The following is a 19,129-nucleotide window of genomic DNA, read 5'->3' as shown; positions in this document are numbered from 1 at the left end:
CCATTACAGCTCATCAGTGTCACTGAGCCTTTGAAGTTATTGAAAGCAGTAACACAAGAAATGTTGGGAGGCTATTTGAAGCAGATTAGTCCAATTCATGAAGCGTGTTTGAGTCTGCAGCCTACCTGCGACGCAGGTGTCACTGAGGGCTACTTCCTGTTTCTGAGTTAAGCGTGTCACATGCAAACCGTAGTGGGAATAATGTTATTGTTCATGAAAATAGTCTCACAGAACAACTGAAACATATGCTTTTGACTTGGTGCCAGCAGCACAATGCCTATTACTCTAGGCCTACCAATATTAAATATGTATCTAATATTACGGAACAAAAAAAACATATTGATGTGAAAACTAATTTGGCCATATTGTCAATGATGTGTTACATTGTTTTATGTGATATTTTGGCCTCAGATGTTGCCCTCTGTGAGTGTGACTGCAGCTTATTCCATTAAAGTGCAACATCTCAGTAATAACGATGAAACAAATGAATAGTTAAACTATATTGCACATGATTTCATGCCATGTGTCCTCTTGTAGGAGAAAGACAGTTTGGCTGTGAATACATTAATGATTACTATTTAATGTGTTTGCAATCTGCTCCCATGCCCGAGGACAGAGAAAACAGGATGAGACTTCTTTCCAAGTTTACATGCACTGTATGTTCACTGTGGGGCATGAAGGCTGATCTCTTATTATCAGAGTGGAAGTAAGGGGCAGGTTTCTTGACAAGGACCGTTTAAATTAAGGGTGAAGTCAACGCTTGATTAACTGCACACTTATGTAAATGCATCAGTCACACACCTCTTGCATCATTTACTATCAAAGAGGTAATTTGGTGTATTTCAGATCCACCCTGATACTTCGGAGACAAAAGCAAGTAAACGTGTGTGTGTGTGTGTGTGTGTGTGTGTGTGTGTGTGTGTGTGTGTGTGTGTGTGTGTGTGTGTGTGTGTGTGGGCACCCTTGAATCTGACTGTGACAGCTGTCTAGCATCTCTATTTTCCTTACTACTTCCTTATTTAGCTGCTTCTTGGCTCTCAATTAGTCCTCATTAGTTGACCTCAAGGCCAAAGGAACAACGTTTACTATTTTTTCTTTACACATTTCCCACCAGTGAATGGCACTGAAAAAATATAGATTTTGCATGTGTGCAAATGACCTGCCCTTATTGACAGGCTGCGGTAAAAGATGGCAGAGGCGAGGGTTTTAACTGAGCCTGGCAGTATTTAACGCCACCACCTTCTGTGACTCAGAGTAACACAATAGGCTGCAGAAAGGCAGCCAAACCACTTCAGGGAACAATCACCTGCCGCTCCAACAGAAATTAACACAAGGTTTTTGTTGTCCGCCTGTTAGTCAAGTTGACACAGACGTGTCTTTTTTTAATTGGACACAACACATCCCATCTCGCACATCAAGTGAGTCAAAGTGGTCAAGAGATCTTAGCTCTGTTTCATAGGCTTTTTGTTAGTGTTGCAAACAATCCTTTACAATGGCCTTACACTGTTTGACAGACAACAAACACACCCTGGCAGTTGTAAATATCTCAGTCTTGTATGTCGCTGTTGATAACAGGTTTTCCTCAATTGTCTTCATGTATTGGTTTCATGCTTGTTTCAAGGTTTTTCCTGCAATCATCAGCCTCTGTATCCTGGCAGCATCTTCGTTTAAGTGGTAAACTCATTAGGAAATTAGATTGTGGGAGTTACAGAATAAAGCCGGTCGAATGATTCCAACATGCTTGAGTACAGGCAGTATCTCAGCCATCGTTCTGTATTTGCAATAAGAAAGCAAAACTTGCTCAGGCTTGTTGGTGATAAAGGAGATCTGCTTCCTACAATTATGCAAGAAATGACACACCCCTTGCAAGATTTTAAGATCAGCTGAGATTCAGAAGAGAAAAGGCATTGTGATAAATATAGAGTAGAAGCATCTTTTTAATTCAGTATTCCCAACATTTTCTGTAAAAATTACCAAACAGGCAGGCAATGGAAGATTCATTTATAGTTTAAGCGTTTCTTTTATTGATCAGAGTGGATTATTTTGTCTCTTATTATATATAATAATATAATATTATAGTCGAGACAACACTGTATGGATTATATCACCGTAGACATTGTTTATCTTAGACCTAAATCAAATGTATTGACAATGTATATACAATGATAACTCACAAAATGCTTCATGCAACATGTATGTAGTGCTGAAACAATTAGTTGATTAATAAATTTGTCACGTTACACGTTAATTACTCCCAACTATTATAATAATTGATCAATTAGTAATTTTTCAGCAACAAATTAAAACAATCCCACGTTGCAGTATTTTATTTGTGAGATTGGTCTTTATTTCTTCATTTGGAAAGTAAATTAATAATTTGGGGGCAAATTAAAATGGACTGTTGGGACATTTTTGAAAATGTTTAAGTTCGCAGGATATAAGACTCGGTGATGCAGTGAGAAAGTCTTTATGTTTAATAAGCTCCGGTGGTCAACACAGTGTCTACTGGCGAGAAATAACTGACACAAGACGCACTGAGGTAAACTACAGAAATGAAGCAGCATATTTTGTGTTGATACAGTAAGATGTAAGGCTGGTACAGAAATAGTGTGTGATTATCCTGTGATTATTAGCTAGAGAGACTGTTCGAGGGACTAATTGAAGCCTGTTGCCCTAGAGATGGACCACAGTAACAACAACCCGACCGCCCCCCCATTCACACAGCTGGGAAATCTGCTTGCTATGAAGAGAATCAGAATCAGCTTTATTGGCCATGTGTGTTTACACATACATGGAATTTGACTCCGGTTTCACGTAGCTACTTATATACATACACAATATACAATAAACAAGATAAATATAAAAAATAAGTCACATTTCTTGGCTTTTGTCGTCATGCTGTCAGTCACCTTGCTGTTTATTTGTCCCAGTTACTGATCACATGTGATTCACGTCCAAATGAGAGATGCAATGACAACAGCCATCCCTGCAGCTCACTCTGAACGTGCTGTGAGCCTTGAAATTGAAGTCCCTTGTGTGCCTCGATCTCCCCTGTTTACCAACAGAAGGGCCAACCAGGAAAATCAAAGTGCTCTTTGCTTTCACTTGTGCAGGAAGCTGGAGCGAAGCAGAATGCCAAGCAGCAGAGAGCGGCACAGCTGCTTGGCCATGTGCAGAGAAAACGAATAAATGAGACACCGTTTATAGGGGTCATTTGGTGGTTTGTGACATCAGTTTTAATCGTGTCTTTATTGAACAAATCCTTGAGCTAGTTGATCTGGACAATGTTTAGGGAAATACAACTGAGAGTGTGTATTTCTTCTGCGGTGTTGATACATTTTGTAAGGAATAATGTTGAGGTGAAGGGTGCAGACATAAAGAAGGGTTTTAACTAGTGCCTGAACCAATTTTACTGCAGACAAATGTAATGTATTTCCCTCTGGTTTAACTTCTCATTAGCAAACCAGATTCACTTCCTATCTGTGATCTAATCTTTTTTATTGTATGTACAAAAAAAAGAAAGTGCTAGCGGTGCAGTCACACAATGCAGCTTGAGTGAACACGACAAAGCTACTTTGCTCGACAGGGAACAGAAAAAATGATATTCCCTTTTACGTAACGCTAGATAGCACAGCTTACTTGCTACGTATTCATACTCAGTGTAAAAACTAGGGAACCTCTCCCACTTTCTCAGAGGCGGTCCTGGCCAACCTCAGCAGGCAGTTGGCCGGGTCGTTAGCTTAATTACGCTCACCTGGGCTTTCCAGGCTGTAAAAGTAGTCTCTTTTTGTCTTTCTACAGCTCTATATGGAAGCCCGTTTCTGCCACACAAAAAAAAAAAGAAATCTCATAATAATGAGATAAAAAGTCATAATTATGAGATAAAAAGTCATAATAATGAGATAATAAGTCATAATTATGAGACAATAAAGTCGAAATTATGAGATAAAAAGTCATAATAATTAGATAAAAAGTCATAATTATGAGATAAAAAGTCATAATAATGACATAAAAAGTCAGAATTATGAGATAATACAGTCGAAATTATGAGATAAAAAGTCATAATTATGAGATAAAAAGTCATAATAATGAGATAATAAAGTCGAAATTATGAGATAAAAAGTCATAATAATGAGATAAAAAGTCATAATTATGAGATAAAAAGTCATAATAATGAGATAAAAAGTCGAAATTATGAGATAGTAAGTGCGCATGCGCTTCAGTGACGTTGGCTTTTCTCCTTCCTGTTATCTGCGCTGTCTTCACAAGTCTCTTCATCCCCTCGCCGGTCTAACCATGCAAACGATATGCAAGCGTCACTGTTGACGTTTTAGCTCAACAAATAATAGCATTGCTGTTGCATGTAGCTGTTGCATGTGTTCCTCAAAGAGGCTACCGGTAAAAGCAGGAAAGCTACGATACGTTATCTTGCTCATTGTGTGGTCCTCTTTGAGAAACACATGCAACAGCTACATTAATAGCAATGCTATTATTTGTTGAGCTAAAACGTCAACAGTGACGCTTGCATATCGTTTGCATGGTTAGACCGGCGAGGGGATGAAGAGACTTGTGAAGACAGCGCAGATAACAGGAAGGAGAAAAGCCAACGTCACTGAAGCGCATGCGCACTTACTATCTCATAATTTCGACTTTCTATCTCATAATTTCGACTTTTTATCTCATTATTATGACTTTCTATCTCATTATTATGACATTTTATCTCATAATTATGACTTTATCTCATAATTATGACTTTTTATCTCATTATTATGACTTTTTATCTCATAATTTCGACTTTATTATCTCATAATTATGACTTTATCTCATAATTATGACTTTTTATCTCATTATTATGACTTTTTATCTCATAATTTCGACTTTATTATCTCATAATTATGACTTTCTATCTCATAATTATGACTTTCTATCTCATAATTATGACTTTTTATCTCATTATTTTGACTTTTCATCTCATTATTATGACTTTTTATCTCATAATTTCGACTTTATTACCACATAATAATGAGATTATTTTTTTTTCCATCTCTTTTCTTTTGTGTGGCGGAAACGGGCTTCTTTAGTTAACCTTAGTTTAAGAAATTATTTTTGGTTTTAAGTATAACCCCATGTTCCCTGAGCCAATTTGTGACAATGTACACCTGTAACAGTACCCAAAACCGCTTAGTTTTCACTAAAGTAGGTGTCTCCAGGAACATATGCTCTCATGACACATACACACTGACTGACTACAAAACAATTACTGCCACACGCTGACCCGGCTATTGAAGGCTGTCGTCATATCATACAATTTGTAAACGTATAAATTCTGAATTGCGTCACTTAATTGAGTTCTATTGTTATGTTTCTTTGTACATTCTGATTCCCAGTAGACAGAATTAGAATTGATGACATATCACATAACCGCGCTTGATGATTAAGAAAAAAAACCTGTTATTGCAACGTGAGTAATGTTAGGGAGGATTCAGTCATTCAGTCACTGAATTGTTTGGTGAAAAGTAAAACAAAGCTGAAGGGGTGTTGCAAATATGTCCTTGCCTCTCCTAGTAAAAGCTCAAATACCTGATTGTCCAGATGTTGGAGGCACAACACAATAGGTTGTTCGGTAGGTTTCCTGTTTTCACAGAGTGCGTGCAGAGATTTGATTTGTTATGTGTATGTTTTATATCATTTTGTTTTTCAATAGCTGGCTAATCAGAATTTGTATATAAAGCATTTGATGATGTGGTAAAGGTATTTGGACTTAGTGTCCAGTATATAGTATTCTGTAAATGATGACATTCACTCATAGTTCATTGGCTCAGTCAGTAACAACTATTCCAACTGAGAGCTGTTTCAGTGTTTCTCCTGCATCATCTTTTTGCTGTGTTAAATTTAGGAAGTGTTAAATGCAGTTTCAGTGCTTCATTGTTGCTGTGGGAATTATTTTTTTTTAAAGAGGCCCCTCTCCTATCTGCTCACAACTTTAGTAAAAACAAAAGAGGAAAGGGTTTGACGTGGAGTATGAAGGAAATAAGCTACGGTTAAAGTGACATGACATTTCCTGGTTGCTCGTTTGACGTTCGAAGGACCAGAAAGGAGCGAGTCTGATGCGTGTGCTGGTTTAAGAGCGGTGTGCAGCTTCTGAGCTGCTGGCTGGAGACGGCAGTGAAAGCTCATCTGAGACTGGGTTCACAAGAACCTGGCACCCTGCTCAGCCACATACAATGAGAGATGGACTGGCTCATAACTCAATGCCAGTTGGTAATGTACATTTTACTTTAATGCAGCATTAGAAACTGTCTCAGGGTCAACTACATTATATTTCCATTTCTCTAGAGGAACTGTGATTATTAGCTACATATTAAACATGAGTTACAGTTACAGTAGGAGCAGTATACTACAGCACGCTACACGTTTTTTTTTTACCTATTTGCCTGTTGGCTTAGGCGAAGTGCCTGATTTATTGTTGTGCTTTTTGCTGTACTGCATGTTATTTTTGTACCAAGAGTCAGTCAGTCTGAAGCTACTTTTCCCTCATGCTGCCTGCTCTACAAACGCTGGCTCATATATCAGCAACTGTGGCTTTGTGCTTATTGCATCACACGGTCCATCAAGGAACATTTTGAGATGTCTTGGGTTTTCGGAATTTGTTTTTCGAAACACTGTGTTCCCATGAGTAGCACCACCAGCCCGTACTTTTAAATCTGGCTTTATATAAAGATTTATATGAAATAATTCAGTTTAAAGTTGACCCGTGTGACATTTGTGTTATGTGACAGTGAGAGCGATATAAGGAGGGAAGAGTGGCAGGATATGCTGATTTAAGCTGTGATAACGACTGTTTGTATGTAAACACACTCACATCATTGAAACCATCTTGTATTATACTATACACAGGAATGTTGAAGACAATCACATGCGTATAAGTGAGAAGTTGTTATTGTATGTTGACTGCTGTATACTGAGTTTACTTCATGTTTGTAACTTATGACTGAAATGGACTTTTTTTTTCCCTCCCTGTTTTGAAAAAGGAAAGCATTGGCTCATGTGTTCCTCTCTGTGAATTACATCTCTTTGCAACATCCTGTTACAAAACAGGTCAAAAGTTAGTCAGTGCCATGTTTTCAGCCACAGTGTTTCACAGTTAAATGTTCAATTTTTTTTTAGAGTAGTAGCACAACAACTGAGCACAAGCAAAAACATCTTTCATTGATATTTTTGGTGTAACCATGCACACGTGTCACATACACTATTATTTACTAACACTGCATGTTGCATATAATGTGCCTAGAGGTGTAAAGGCTTCTTTCTTCGCTCATGCCTTCTCTCCTCCCTCCTGCAGAAAGACGTGGGCTATCTGCAGCAGTGGTTGGAGGCATTCGTGGCGTCCTTTGAGAGGCTCATTGATGTGCATTCACTGGAGCCTCGGAGGTGAGTCGTAGTAACAAACTACATTGCCTCAAGCTCCCACAAGTTTGTATTCCCCAAAGAAAGATGAACTCTGACCTGCTGCAGCGATACCATTTTGACATGTTTATGTTATGTATAAACGCAGACCCTATTACAACGTCCTTTGCCTCTTTGTATTGCCTCCCATTCCCTCTCTTCCCACATCTTCCTCTCCCATCTTCCAGGCCGGAGGAGTGCAGCTCCGAGGTGCCCTTGCTCCCCAGGGAGGTCCTGGTGTTCCTCGGCAGCCAGCTATGGCAGAGTCTGGAGCACCTCTCCGACGCTGCTGAGCCCAACAGCACCACTCCTCATCCCCTGCTCCTCATCAAATTCTTCATCATTATCTGCAGGTGAGGGCCCAGCCCTCAAAATATATTCAGGCAGTTACTAGAGATCAGAAGGGACTACCGTTTTGTAAATACATAAATATTTCCCTGAGAAGGAATAAAATGAGGTATCAATTTCCTTTATTTAAAATGTTATCATTACTGATTAAAAAAAGAGGCAATGGTGGAAAAGGGAACCAGCTGAATTACAGTTGGAATTAAAATAATTAAGCGGCAATGCAGGTTGTGCAAACAGGCTGCAACTCCATCAGGAAGTTGTCCCTCACATGTACATGCTGTGCATCCACTGTATTTTTCTTTTTTTGTGCCTAAAATTATCATATTGGTTTAGCATCAGGCAGATTTTCTTAACACACAAGTTTCTCTCTACTTCTAGGAATATGGAGAACATCGACCCAGAGAAGACCCCTGATTTTGTTTTTGAAACCATCAAGCTTTTGAATTTCTGTTTGGATCAGGTAAGGCCCTTATAAACTGCAGCTCAACCGGCACACAGATTTTAGTGATTTATATCAGGGCTTGGCGCCACTGCATGCTCCGTATATTAATCTTAAAAAGATTATTTAGTGCCCTAGAGCCAAATTGAGCAGACATTTGATTTGACACACAGTGAACCTACACAGAATGCAACCTGTTTACAGTAAGATCCTGACACAAAAGTTACAGAACTAGTTTACACTGAAAAGAGAAATGGGTGTGTAGTCGGCCTTCTATTCCATGTACTGGAATTTGTTGTATTTGTTGCATGAAGAATGTCAAAGACAGGTGTATCTGTGCTGGTGATGAGTTACACGTGAACGTGGGTCCAAACCTTTTTTTTTATACAGCTCAAGAAGGGGCAAGGGGAGCAGTCTTCTCTGCAGATGGTTGTGCAGTATGGACTCGTGCTGTTTGAGAGCCTGTTTGACCCTTATCAGACGTGGAGGAGACGCCTGGCAGGGTGAGTTTGTGCTGCTTCCCCCTGGAGATTCACTATGTGAATGTGTGGGAGGTTGAATTCAGTCACAATGCCCTGACACTATCGTGTGCATTTAACATCTCGTCCAACAGTTGTGTGATGTGTAACCACCCTTGCTTATTGCCTCCAAGCCTTGAAGTCAAACCTTGTTAGTGCCGGCAGTATTCTTGGCAGTCCTTGACTGACTAGGCGTGATGTGAGTCAGTGCGGTGACTCTAGGCTTTGTGTGTTGCAGGGAGGCGGTGAGCTTGCTGGAGAGGAACAAGTATAAGTTTTCCCCGCTGGTCTTGCCAGAGGAGCTGCCTGCTCTCTTCCATGGTGAGACGCTCCCTTTCGTCTGCTATTTCACTGTGATCTTTGTCAGACCTCGCATACCACAAGAATCAAACCGTTCCCACCACTGACTAAACACAGCTTAGTTCTGTCATCTTTGACATGAAATATCGTGACCTTTCATTTTCTCCAAAACTCCTAGTTAATCATTCTTTGCCATGTTGCTTGAAATGAAAAATAACTGGTCGGTCCAGTCAGTCAGAGGGTTGGGTTTTGGCTAAAAAACTAAATTGTTTAGCATCTAATTATCAGGTTTCAATCGCCAGAGTCTAAGCATTTCTAATTATAAAAGCCTATTTGATCAGCGAGCACTAATCTATAAGCCATGTGGGAAATCACAGCTTGGGCAAATTTCAGTATGTCCACATTTTAGGAGGATTACACTTTAAAAGCATGCTTTAATTAGAAATGTTAAGAACTAATTGTACCTAGCCAATTAGCAAGGCTTTAGCGGTTCTTTTTTCACGTAACTCTGAATGACGGAGGTGTTATTGTCGGGTAGGCTTTTGCTCAGCCATTATACTATGACCATTTGACATGCATTCTTATTTTTCTTAATTTTACAAACCAACATTATATTTTGATAGCACTGTGCTACTGTTTTCTGTATTGTGGTTATTTGAAAGCCGGATTTGCATGACGTTGTTCCTTGGCTTAAATACATGTTCACAGAAAGTCTCCAGGAAGGCGAGCAGATCCCAGAGCTCCTCACACTCAGATTCATTCATCTCCAGGGTGCCGTCATCAGTGGAGGAAAGGTCTGCTGTCCTCTTCAACATTGATTATTGTGAAAACACTAAACATGCAGATTACAACTGACGACAGGGAGGTGACTTTGTCCATGTATTTTCCAGAAAAATGGCCTTCTTTCCATCACCCCCCACTCTGTTGATGACCTGTTCGCCATTCTGCGAGCTTGGTGCTACCGGACCTCCCCTGAACCCAAGAGCACTGTGCTCACACGGCTGACCCTGCAGTGCCTGACCACAATGATCCACCTCCTGCATTCCAGCAGCCCTGCGGAGCGGCAGGTGGAGATCAAGACGATCCTAGAGAGCTACTTCCAGCTCCTCAACTGGAACCGTCCACTAATCAGTGAGCAGCTAGAGAGGCAGAGCTGGGAAGACAGCCTGATCTCCCTCCAGAGACAAATGCTAAGTAAGATCTTGTCCACTTAGTCTCAAATCTAGCTTAGCGTACAGCATTCCTTTTGATTCATCTCTCTCAATCTATGAAGGCCGAATTATCAATTTTCCCGGCATGTCAACATCCTCCTTGTTGTCAATTTTAGCTGCTGTTCCTGAGATCCTGCAGTGCTCTGACAGGCCAGTCCTGCAGGCGGTGTTCCTCAACAACAACTGCTTTGAACACATACTTAGGCTTGTTCAAAACAGCAAGGTCAGACCCCTGTCCATCTAAAAATGTGTCTGTCTGCTCTGTCACCTGTTTTTATTCATGTCATTTCTATTTCTCCTTTTATTTGGCTGGATGCCACATCTGCTGTTCCATGTGAAATATTTAAAAAAAAGTTGCAGCTTGCAGCTTGTGTTTTCCCACATGGCTACAAGATATGTGTCCTGCTGCGGCTAGAGACATGTCAGGACCAAACCTGACCTTTTTTGTCTAATTGTCTGTCTTTTTGTGTTGTATGTGTATGTGTGTGCCTATGTGTGTATGTCCTGCAGCTCTTTCAGAGCAACATGCGTAGCCCGGAGCGTGAGGTTGTGTCTGACCTCACGACATGTTTACTCTCAGAGGGTGAAGTGGACCAGGTACTTTCCCCACTTGGTGTTGATATTTGTCTGTCAGCAGGAAACTCAGCCTTCTGTCTACTCGTTAGCTGCTCTGAGCTATTTAAACAGGAAGCTTTGGGCAGGAAGTCTGGCTTACACTCATTTGTCAATAAAGCAGCTAGTTTGGCTATAAGTGATAATTGTTGTTTGGAGTTCCCTTTTTACTCTGTCACACCTGTCCATCTGAAGTATCCACTTACAGCCTGTGTTGTTGGTTATTTACTGTTATTTTGACCGACATGAAATAAAAGAAAGTACAAGCTGGTGCTAGTTTTGTGCCCGTTGAAAAGTTAAGATTCAAATGATCAGTCAGAGGATTCATCTTTGCTCGTGTGGGAGTGTTGATTTATATCACATGCGTAATTAGAGGCTGAATTCCCTGTTGACAACACTAGGCAAGAATAGCATGTTTTGTTTTTCACAGTGCATGAAATGGTTGTTTTTGAAATGCATGTCTTTCCTTCTTTTCCTCGTATTTTGGCTGCTCTGCCGGTTGTGCTTGTGTGAAAGACCCGGCTCGTGTCCTGGGGTAATGATGTTGCCTAATTTTCAGCAATCGTTGGGGATTACCTTTTTTTCTTGGTGGATGGCTTTGGTTTTTGCATGCTGGGATTTATCAGTAATTAACAAAGAGGCGATTGTTTAGTGACTGATCCAGCAGTGCACTTACTTTAGATTATACTGGGTGAGCAATAATTGCGCTGTGGAAAACATTAATTCATTTGGTGAAAGGTTTGCTCAGAATTGATTTGTTTTCATTTGTGTTCACGTGCAGTTCAACTTTTTTCGGCTTTTGTTGTCAACATTTTCTCAACACGATCATTATTTTGATGTAGGTTTTGGTGAAAGGATCCGACAGTATTACAGTTCATGCCTTAGGAGTCCTCACAGCTATAATGAGTAACTCACCCTCTGCTAAGGTAAGGCCCCCTTTTTCCGTTCATTTAGGAAATTTCATTATAATTCTTTCAATGTATGTTAGTGTGCCATCTAGTTATCCCATGTGGAGCAGCTTTCTCCAGCCTATTTCTGTTTCCTTCCCCTCAGGAGGTTTTCAAGGAGAGGATTGGCTACTCCCAGCTGTTTGATGTGCTAAAGAGTCAAGGTCAACCCACCAAAAGGCTTCTGCAGGAGCTGATGAACATGGTGGGACACTCATTTCCATTGTTATCCCCACTAAGTGCAGAGACAGTAGAAGTCAATTAGCACTTATTGATGGCATTGTTCCTACCTGAATTGTGGTGCAAATTATTGACCATGTGGCCACGTCTTATCCCTATTTTCTGTTGTCTCTCTGTCTCCAGGCAGTGGAAGGCGAGCATGCCCACGCACATCACCTCGGCATTAGTAACGAGCAGCCTTTGCTGCTGCTCCTGCAGTGGCTGCCTGACCTGTCTGGTCAGAGGGACCTTCAGCTGCTGGTGGCCCAATGGCTGGCTACGGTCTGCGGTGGCTCCTTATCCTGTCGCACCGTGGCTGTGGAGGCGGATATGGTGGGGGCTCTGCTGCAGGTGCTCTCACAGCCCCAGAATCTTGACAGGCAGTGTGCAGACACCCTGCTGGGCCTCCTGCAGGACCTGGGCTCCCTGTGTCTGAGACCAGAGGAGCTGAAGAGCCTGCTCAGACTGCTCAGGGTGGATCAGGACAATGGCGCAGTGGTGGGGAAAGTGCACCCCTACTGCGCTCGCATGATTCAAGTGCTCTCGGCCATGGCGGCCAGAGAAGGCCAGGATAGTGCCCTGCAGTACTTTGATCTTACGCCCCCCATGGCTGGTATCATGGTGCCCACGGTCCAACGCTGGCCAGGCAGCGGTTTTGCCTTTCACGCCTGGGTCTGCCTCAACATGGAGTTCGCCAACCACCGTAAATCCTCTGCCACCTCTAATACGGGGTCTCAGCATGACATGGGAAAGGGACCACGCCGGAAGCAGCTCTACAGGTACTTTTGTGAGAAGTGAAGTTACAAGCTTTTATATTTATATGACTGCATTGTACACTTTTTTTGTGACATGATGTGTTTCTTTGTGTGAAGTTTTTTCACAGCAAGTGGAACTGGGTTGGAGGCCTTCTTCACCATGGAGGGAGTGCTGGTGGTGGCTGTTTGCACAAAGAAAGACTACATGGCTGTTGCGCTGCCAGAGCACCCACTATCTGACTCATGCTGGGTTAGTGTGGACACACATAGGACAGCTTGAATTTGGGCCAACATTTGTTCTCGTTCAGCCTGCCCCAAATAAAAATAGATTTGATCAAGGATAAAATCACACATCAATTTACTGAAGGGCGCTGTCTGGGCCTGGGCCTGTAACTTTGGAGCATAATTACTATAAAAAATTGAAGAGTGTTCCTCTTGAAGAGATAAGCAGCTAGAGGTCTACCAATATAGGTTAAATTAAAGCTCTCAGCTATGAGACTGCTCTAGTTCCTCAATACATCTTTGAAAGCACTAAATGTATAGCACCGAATTAGCAGTGTGTTGTCACCAGTAGAAACGTGTGTGTTCTTTCATGTCTTTCTCATCACAGCATTCAGTGGCTATAGTCCACATCCCGGGCCGTCGTCCATTTGGTCAGAACCTGGTCACCATCTACATCGATGGAGAGCAGCGTAAAACTGCTCAGCTTCGTTTTCCATCTTTCAGTGAGGTAACTGAAACTGGTATCTAATGTGTCCTGGCCATGTACGTATTACTCATGAGTAGTTCCCCTCTATTAATCTAACTTCCTCTTTCCCTCCCTCGCCTGAACCTGACTCCTAAAGCCTTTTACCTCCTGCTGCATCGGATCTGCAGGCCACCGGACCACTACCACCACCACCTCCCCCCACCTGCTCATGTCCTCGGTGTCCCAACCTTCGCCTGAGTTTGACTTCCCCAGCAATGGCCCTTCGCTCATCCGTTCTCAGTCCTTCCCCGCCACCTTTGCCGGTGGCCGCTGGGGGGCTATGGGAGACTCCCCAGTGCAAACTATCCCAGCAGGACTGCAAGACACAGAGTGGGGAACACCCACGTCTCTGGACGGGCTCCTGGGCACCGCCTTCATCTGTCACGAAGCGCTGCAGCAGACACAGACAAGAGCCCTGCATGCTGCAGGTAAGTCACGCAATGTTGTTTGCTGTACACATTACTTAGTTTATCCAGAGCCAATTGGAGACAATTAAATGTAAAGGACATCAGCAGTAAACTAAATCATAAAATACTTTTTCTTCATGTAAACCAATTCATGTTTGCATAATGGCCGACATTATTTTCTGTTCTCCATCACAGGCCCCAATCACGTGTCCTTATTCAAAGCAGAGGGAGAGTTGTCTGATTTCAACAGCAAGCTTCTGCTCTACTACACTCCACAGGTGACCCACTGAAACTTGGACATTTCAGCACACTGCTTTTATTATGTGAATAACCAACAACAGCAGTAAAATATTCCTGTTTACATTTGTGCATATGTTTTCTACAGGCATTCAAGGGCCAGATATGTCTGGACCTGTCGCCCAATCACCAATATGATGGCAGGTTTACAGGACACAGGGTAGTGAACTGGGACATCAAGGTTAGATGTGAAAAGTGTCAGATCAGTGTAATCAGTCATGACGTGTCTCCACGTTGTACGCTGTCATGCTGCTCCCTTTTTGAGCAGTTGCCCGTTGTTGAAGGTTGCAAAAAATAATGTGTTTTTTTCCCTGCAGGATGTTGTAAACGTGGTGGGAGGTATAGGGGTTGTGCTGCCCCTGCTTGAGCAGGTATGTGAGACTGAGCAGGTTTGCAACGGCAGTCAGGAGATCTCAGACCTGGTGGGACCAGAGCTCACCTCCCCCAAAGGCCCTGGGGCTTTGCTGCTACCACTGAACAAGTCTGCAGGTCAGATTTTTATTTATATTTTGGTACATCAAAATGTAAGTATCATAAATACATTATCTCCTGCATTTTTAAGGGCTAACTGAGTTGTTGTTCCTGGTTATTTTTGCAGTGCAGTTTAGAGTCAGAAGACGTTTTAAACGGTAGCAAGTCAGAGTTTACACACAATGCATGATGCAAGGACAAACAGGATGTGCTAGACAGTCAGAAGCCTAATATGAACTAAATGAGATAAATGGAACAAACAGTAGTGAGACAAATAACCTCACAATGACTCATCCTGAAATACGATAACCTCAGTAACATGCTTGGTACGTCTGTGGGTTACACCGGAAATCTTAAAAGTTGTTTTGCCCTATTTTTTTCTTTTAGAGGGAAGACTAGAGAAAAACAGCATCGCTGCCTTCCTGCTGATGGTGAAGAACCTGATTCGTCATCACCCTGTCAATCAGGAGAGCTTGCTGCACTGCCATGGGCCGAGCACAATAGGAGCCATGCTCAGCAAAGTAAGCGCCCTGTATGTCGGTTCGCTCTAGCAAGTGGGAACTAATTGCGAGAAGAAAGGATTAGCATCTGAAAGGGAATATTTGACCTTATCCATTGTAGTTCTGCTGTGTAATTGCAGTGAAATGAGTGGGTATGGTGTTGTTGAAATTGCCGTGGCTCTTTTAAAAATGACAGTATCACATGCTTGTGTGGGGAAATGTATGCAGAGTTTGACTGAAAACGAAGAACATCAGCTTCAAAATCTGTTGCCTGAAATTGAAATCTTGGGAAAATTATATGGAGATTAAAAGCAAATTAAAAAAAAATTACATATCATATGACAGACATGAAAGCCACAATGAGTTGTGAGACACTATTGTAATCTTTTCTAAACTGCTTTGTGGGTCTCAGGCATAACGACCCACCTTGTTAGCTTTTTGCTGCATTCCTAGTAGCAACATTAATATTGGGAATTAAGGATAAAGCTGTATATATAGTAGGCACAGTGATGGCAATGTTAGCTGTGTTTGATGCTGAGCCATGTCATGTCTCCTTTGCTTTGTAGCGTGCAACATGTTTTTTTAGATTTGTTGAGCCCTCTAAAGGTGCTGTAGGCCTAATCCTGTATGGCAGCAATGATTTCTTCAAAAGGAATTCATAAGTTTACATTGTCACACTGTTAATGTGACTCTATGAGGGTTGCAGCCAATCGGGTGCTACGTTGGTGCAGCTTTTAGTCTGACAGGATATTTTGAAATATATGACGTTAAGGTGGAGCATCCTTTAAGGAAACTATGTCCCAATAGTCACACGAGGTTTCCATATTTGAGAGCGGCAAAGACAGAAGCACACATAGTGCACACTTGTATTGAATATGCACTCAATATGCAATTATAACACTTCTTCAGCCTCAAGTGTTAAAAACATAGATGCTACACAAACCCTTGTGTACAGATAAATCAAAATATATGAAAATAAACTTAAACACAATCCCTCCTCCTCTATGCTTCCTCTCCTGCAGGTTCCTGTCAGTATGATGGACATGAACGTTTTGATGGCCTGTCAGCTGCTGCTGGAGCAGCTTTCCAATGAGGGCAACAGCCAACTTCTACAGCAACTCCACCACCACCTTCTATTTGATTTCCGCATCTGGACTAAAAGCCATTTTTCTGTTTGCCTGGGTAAGGCACAAACACCTATGAACCTTTTCATGTCCGTCGAAGCTGTTTGTGTCCCTTTGCATATGTATATGAATGACTGAATGAGACAGAGAAGGCTAAAAGCAGAGAGAGCAGAGATAGAATACATTCATGTTTTGAGTATAGGCTGTGGAAAGGATTAAAAGAGGATCTGTGCTTTTAAGCTAACCTTTTATTACCCTGTTTTTTGAATGATTGCACTTCTTCAGTACAGCTTTCCATTGTTGTTTGACATTTCTAAAAACGTGGGAGAGATGACAAAAGTGTTTTTCTTTTCTTTCAAAGCCCATGTGCAGTACCTGGCGTTTGTGATAAACAACGGCAAGCAGCGCATGAAGAGGAAGTACGGAGTCCAGTATATTCTGGATACCATTCGCACATTCTACAGGTGAACCTTTGACATTCACAAAATGATTGCAAAATAAGACACAGACATATATTAAGAGTTGAATAGTTTAAAAGTGAATCCAAACATACTTATTGCTATCTATTTTAAACCATTATCTTCACTGTTCAGAAGAAGATAATGGATTCATTTCTTTTCTAATATCTTTGGCCATAGTGTGGAGAAAGATGGCAGCAGTCTGTCTGACGAAAAGCAGATGATTCAAAACTCTCTGTTCGCCTTGCTGAAAGACTTCCTCAAGTCTCCCACGCCAGAGGAACTGCACAGTGTCCTCGCCTTCATCCTGACTGTCGGAGAGGAGAAGCAGGTAGAGCTCATATGTTTCATCTGTGTTTCTTTAGAGAGTTTAACTTAGTTATCATTTGACCTTTTTAGCATGATATTTGACTTCCATTGCCAAATGAAACCATGATCCTCCATACATTTAAACCCTCCCTAATTCCATATTATCTTGGCATTTTATCTGACCTTCACCTCTTTCCTTTGTCCTCATGACTTCTCTCTTTACCAGGCCGTGCGGGCCCTGGATGTGCTCTATGAACTGTTGAGGAGCAGCCCTCCCCGTGAGCAGGTGCAGGCCGTGCTGCTGGACTGGGGCGTGGAGCAGCTGTACTGCTTGCTGCTCACTCCGAGCTTAGGTGACGAGGCCAGAGAGAGGGTCTTCAAGGTGAGAGCAAAAGACATGGCCTCTTCTTAAAATATTTCAGCGTATCACTTGACAGATCTTTTTCTTTCACTGCAAACTCCCATGTGATGTATTGCCAAAACACAAACACTTACATCATTTCCCTTCGATTTTGCAGGTTTTATACAAAATCCTCAAAAGCGAGCGTCTTTCCGAGCGCAACAAGCAGCGCATCAAACTGAAGGATTTCGGATATCTTGGCCTGGTTTGTCACCTTGATGAAATTCCGATAACCATGACCACCGTGCGATGTCTGTACGAGCAGGTCCTTGCTACAGGTAATACCGAAACAGCTCTGTCTCGCGGGCCTAGTGAGCTTGAAATGTCTGACAAAAGAGACTTCTGTACATTTTAAAGCACCTGAACGGTTTCTGTCAAATCTTAAGTGTTTCTCAATAGCACTAAATAAGCAACAGCTAGAAGTTTTAATGTTCAAAAACTCATCTGCTTCATCAGGACTTTGTTTCCCTGGCAACAACGTATTATCATGAGAATCAACAGCTGCTTATAATATAATAAACTGATAAGAATAAGAGACTCAGAACTATGTCTTGAGTTTACTGTTATTATATATTTATGGTACATCTTAAATGTATGGAGGACCCATAATCTATAGCAGAAAGCTGATTAAGAGATCTCTGAACAAAGGATTTTAAAATACAATAAAACGTGCTGCTTGCCCACAGATGCGACCCCTAACTTCCGAGATCTCCTGGCTGTGGTCTGTCTATCCCATCGAGCTGAGCTCACTGTCCGCTTGGACGTCTGCCGCAAGGTCAGTCTGTTTGCCTTATTTACATTTCCGCTAAAACAACCGTAGTCAACTCCTGAGTGTGAAGTTACATGCCAAGCATATTTATCATCTCGGTAATAAAAACAAACTCTTCCTCTGTTCCTCTCTGACATTTCCCCAGCTCTTTCATCTGATCTACTCCAACGAAGATTATGTGAAGCAGCTTGCCAAGCAGCACGGCTGGCAGGATGTTTTGACCAAGCTCTACGTGAAAGAGTTTTACGAGTCCCACGCTGACAGCATCGCAGGCTCCAGCAACCACAGCTCCTTTGAGCCAAACTTCCGTCCACCGCTGTGCAGGGATCCGGCTCTGGTAATAGAGGACGTGCACTCGGACATGTTCCTGAGCTACCGCACCTCGCAGGACATTGAGGAAGGGGAGGAGGATGAAGGTGGCCGGCGGGACATCTCTGAGGGATTCTCTGATTTATCCCAGTCGCCTCTAAGTGGAGACGGAGGTCCGATGAAAACCTTCACTGGCTCCCTCGAATTTAAGTCCTTTGATTCGGCGGACCAAGGGAGTCGCACGTCCTCCACTTCCAACGCGGTTGATATCCTCACTGGCCCACACGAGGAGACGAGAGACTACCATCCCCAATCCCCCTTTGGTAACCCGTTTGATTTGGACCCAGGCATGGGAGAGATCGCCACACACACTCCTGCAGGTAGTCTGACAAACACACCATCTCCTTTTGAGCAAGGAAAACACTTTGCACCTGCCAGACCCAGGAAGAGATCCAGTCTGTCCAACGTGCTGGATGATACCAGCTATGGGACAGACCCTCCAACTGGAGACACAATCTCCAATACGTCCAACCCACAGGTGT

At 42.2% G+C, this 19,129-nt stretch overlaps 1 protein-coding gene across 1 annotated transcript in view; it reads left to right on the top strand.

The window, feature by feature from the left end:
* nbeal2 (neurobeachin-like 2) overlaps nt 1-19,129 on the top strand; it is a gene marked incomplete at its 5' end in the record, with an annotated part of 32,785 nt that overhangs the window by 276 nt on the left and 13,380 nt on the right. Inside the window, 26 exons of the mRNA XM_079228132.1 lie at nt 7,343-7,431; nt 7,635-7,799; nt 8,173-8,254; nt 8,624-8,736; nt 8,990-9,072; nt 9,760-9,845; nt 9,942-10,245; nt 10,379-10,485; nt 10,773-10,859; nt 11,717-11,800; nt 11,928-12,026; nt 12,185-12,819; nt 12,913-13,045; nt 13,406-13,525; nt 13,641-13,971; nt 14,146-14,228; nt 14,336-14,428; nt 14,565-14,736; nt 15,106-15,239; nt 16,241-16,400; nt 16,704-16,806; nt 16,981-17,131; nt 17,336-17,491; nt 17,628-17,787; nt 18,196-18,284; nt 18,424-19,125. Of these exons, the coding sequence (XP_079084258.1) occupies nt 7,343-7,431; nt 7,635-7,799; nt 8,173-8,254; nt 8,624-8,736; nt 8,990-9,072; nt 9,760-9,845; nt 9,942-10,245; nt 10,379-10,485; nt 10,773-10,859; nt 11,717-11,800; nt 11,928-12,026; nt 12,185-12,819; nt 12,913-13,045; nt 13,406-13,525; nt 13,641-13,971; nt 14,146-14,228; nt 14,336-14,428; nt 14,565-14,736; nt 15,106-15,239; nt 16,241-16,400; nt 16,704-16,806; nt 16,981-17,131; nt 17,336-17,491; nt 17,628-17,787; nt 18,196-18,284; nt 18,424-19,125 (4,521 nt within the window). The remainder of the gene's footprint in view (nt 1-7,342; nt 7,432-7,634; nt 7,800-8,172; nt 8,255-8,623; nt 8,737-8,989; nt 9,073-9,759; nt 9,846-9,941; nt 10,246-10,378; nt 10,486-10,772; nt 10,860-11,716; nt 11,801-11,927; nt 12,027-12,184; nt 12,820-12,912; nt 13,046-13,405; nt 13,526-13,640; nt 13,972-14,145; nt 14,229-14,335; nt 14,429-14,564; nt 14,737-15,105; nt 15,240-16,240; nt 16,401-16,703; nt 16,807-16,980; nt 17,132-17,335; nt 17,492-17,627; nt 17,788-18,195; nt 18,285-18,423; nt 19,126-19,129) is intronic.

This window comes from Taurulus bubalis (genome assembly GCF_910589615.1).
Source record: "Taurulus bubalis genome assembly, chromosome: 12".
Lineage (NCBI taxonomy): Eukaryota > Metazoa > Chordata > Actinopteri > Perciformes > Cottidae > Taurulus > Taurulus bubalis.
The sequence above is the reverse complement of the archived record's forward strand: the minus strand, read 5'-3'. Positions and strand labels throughout refer to the sequence as shown.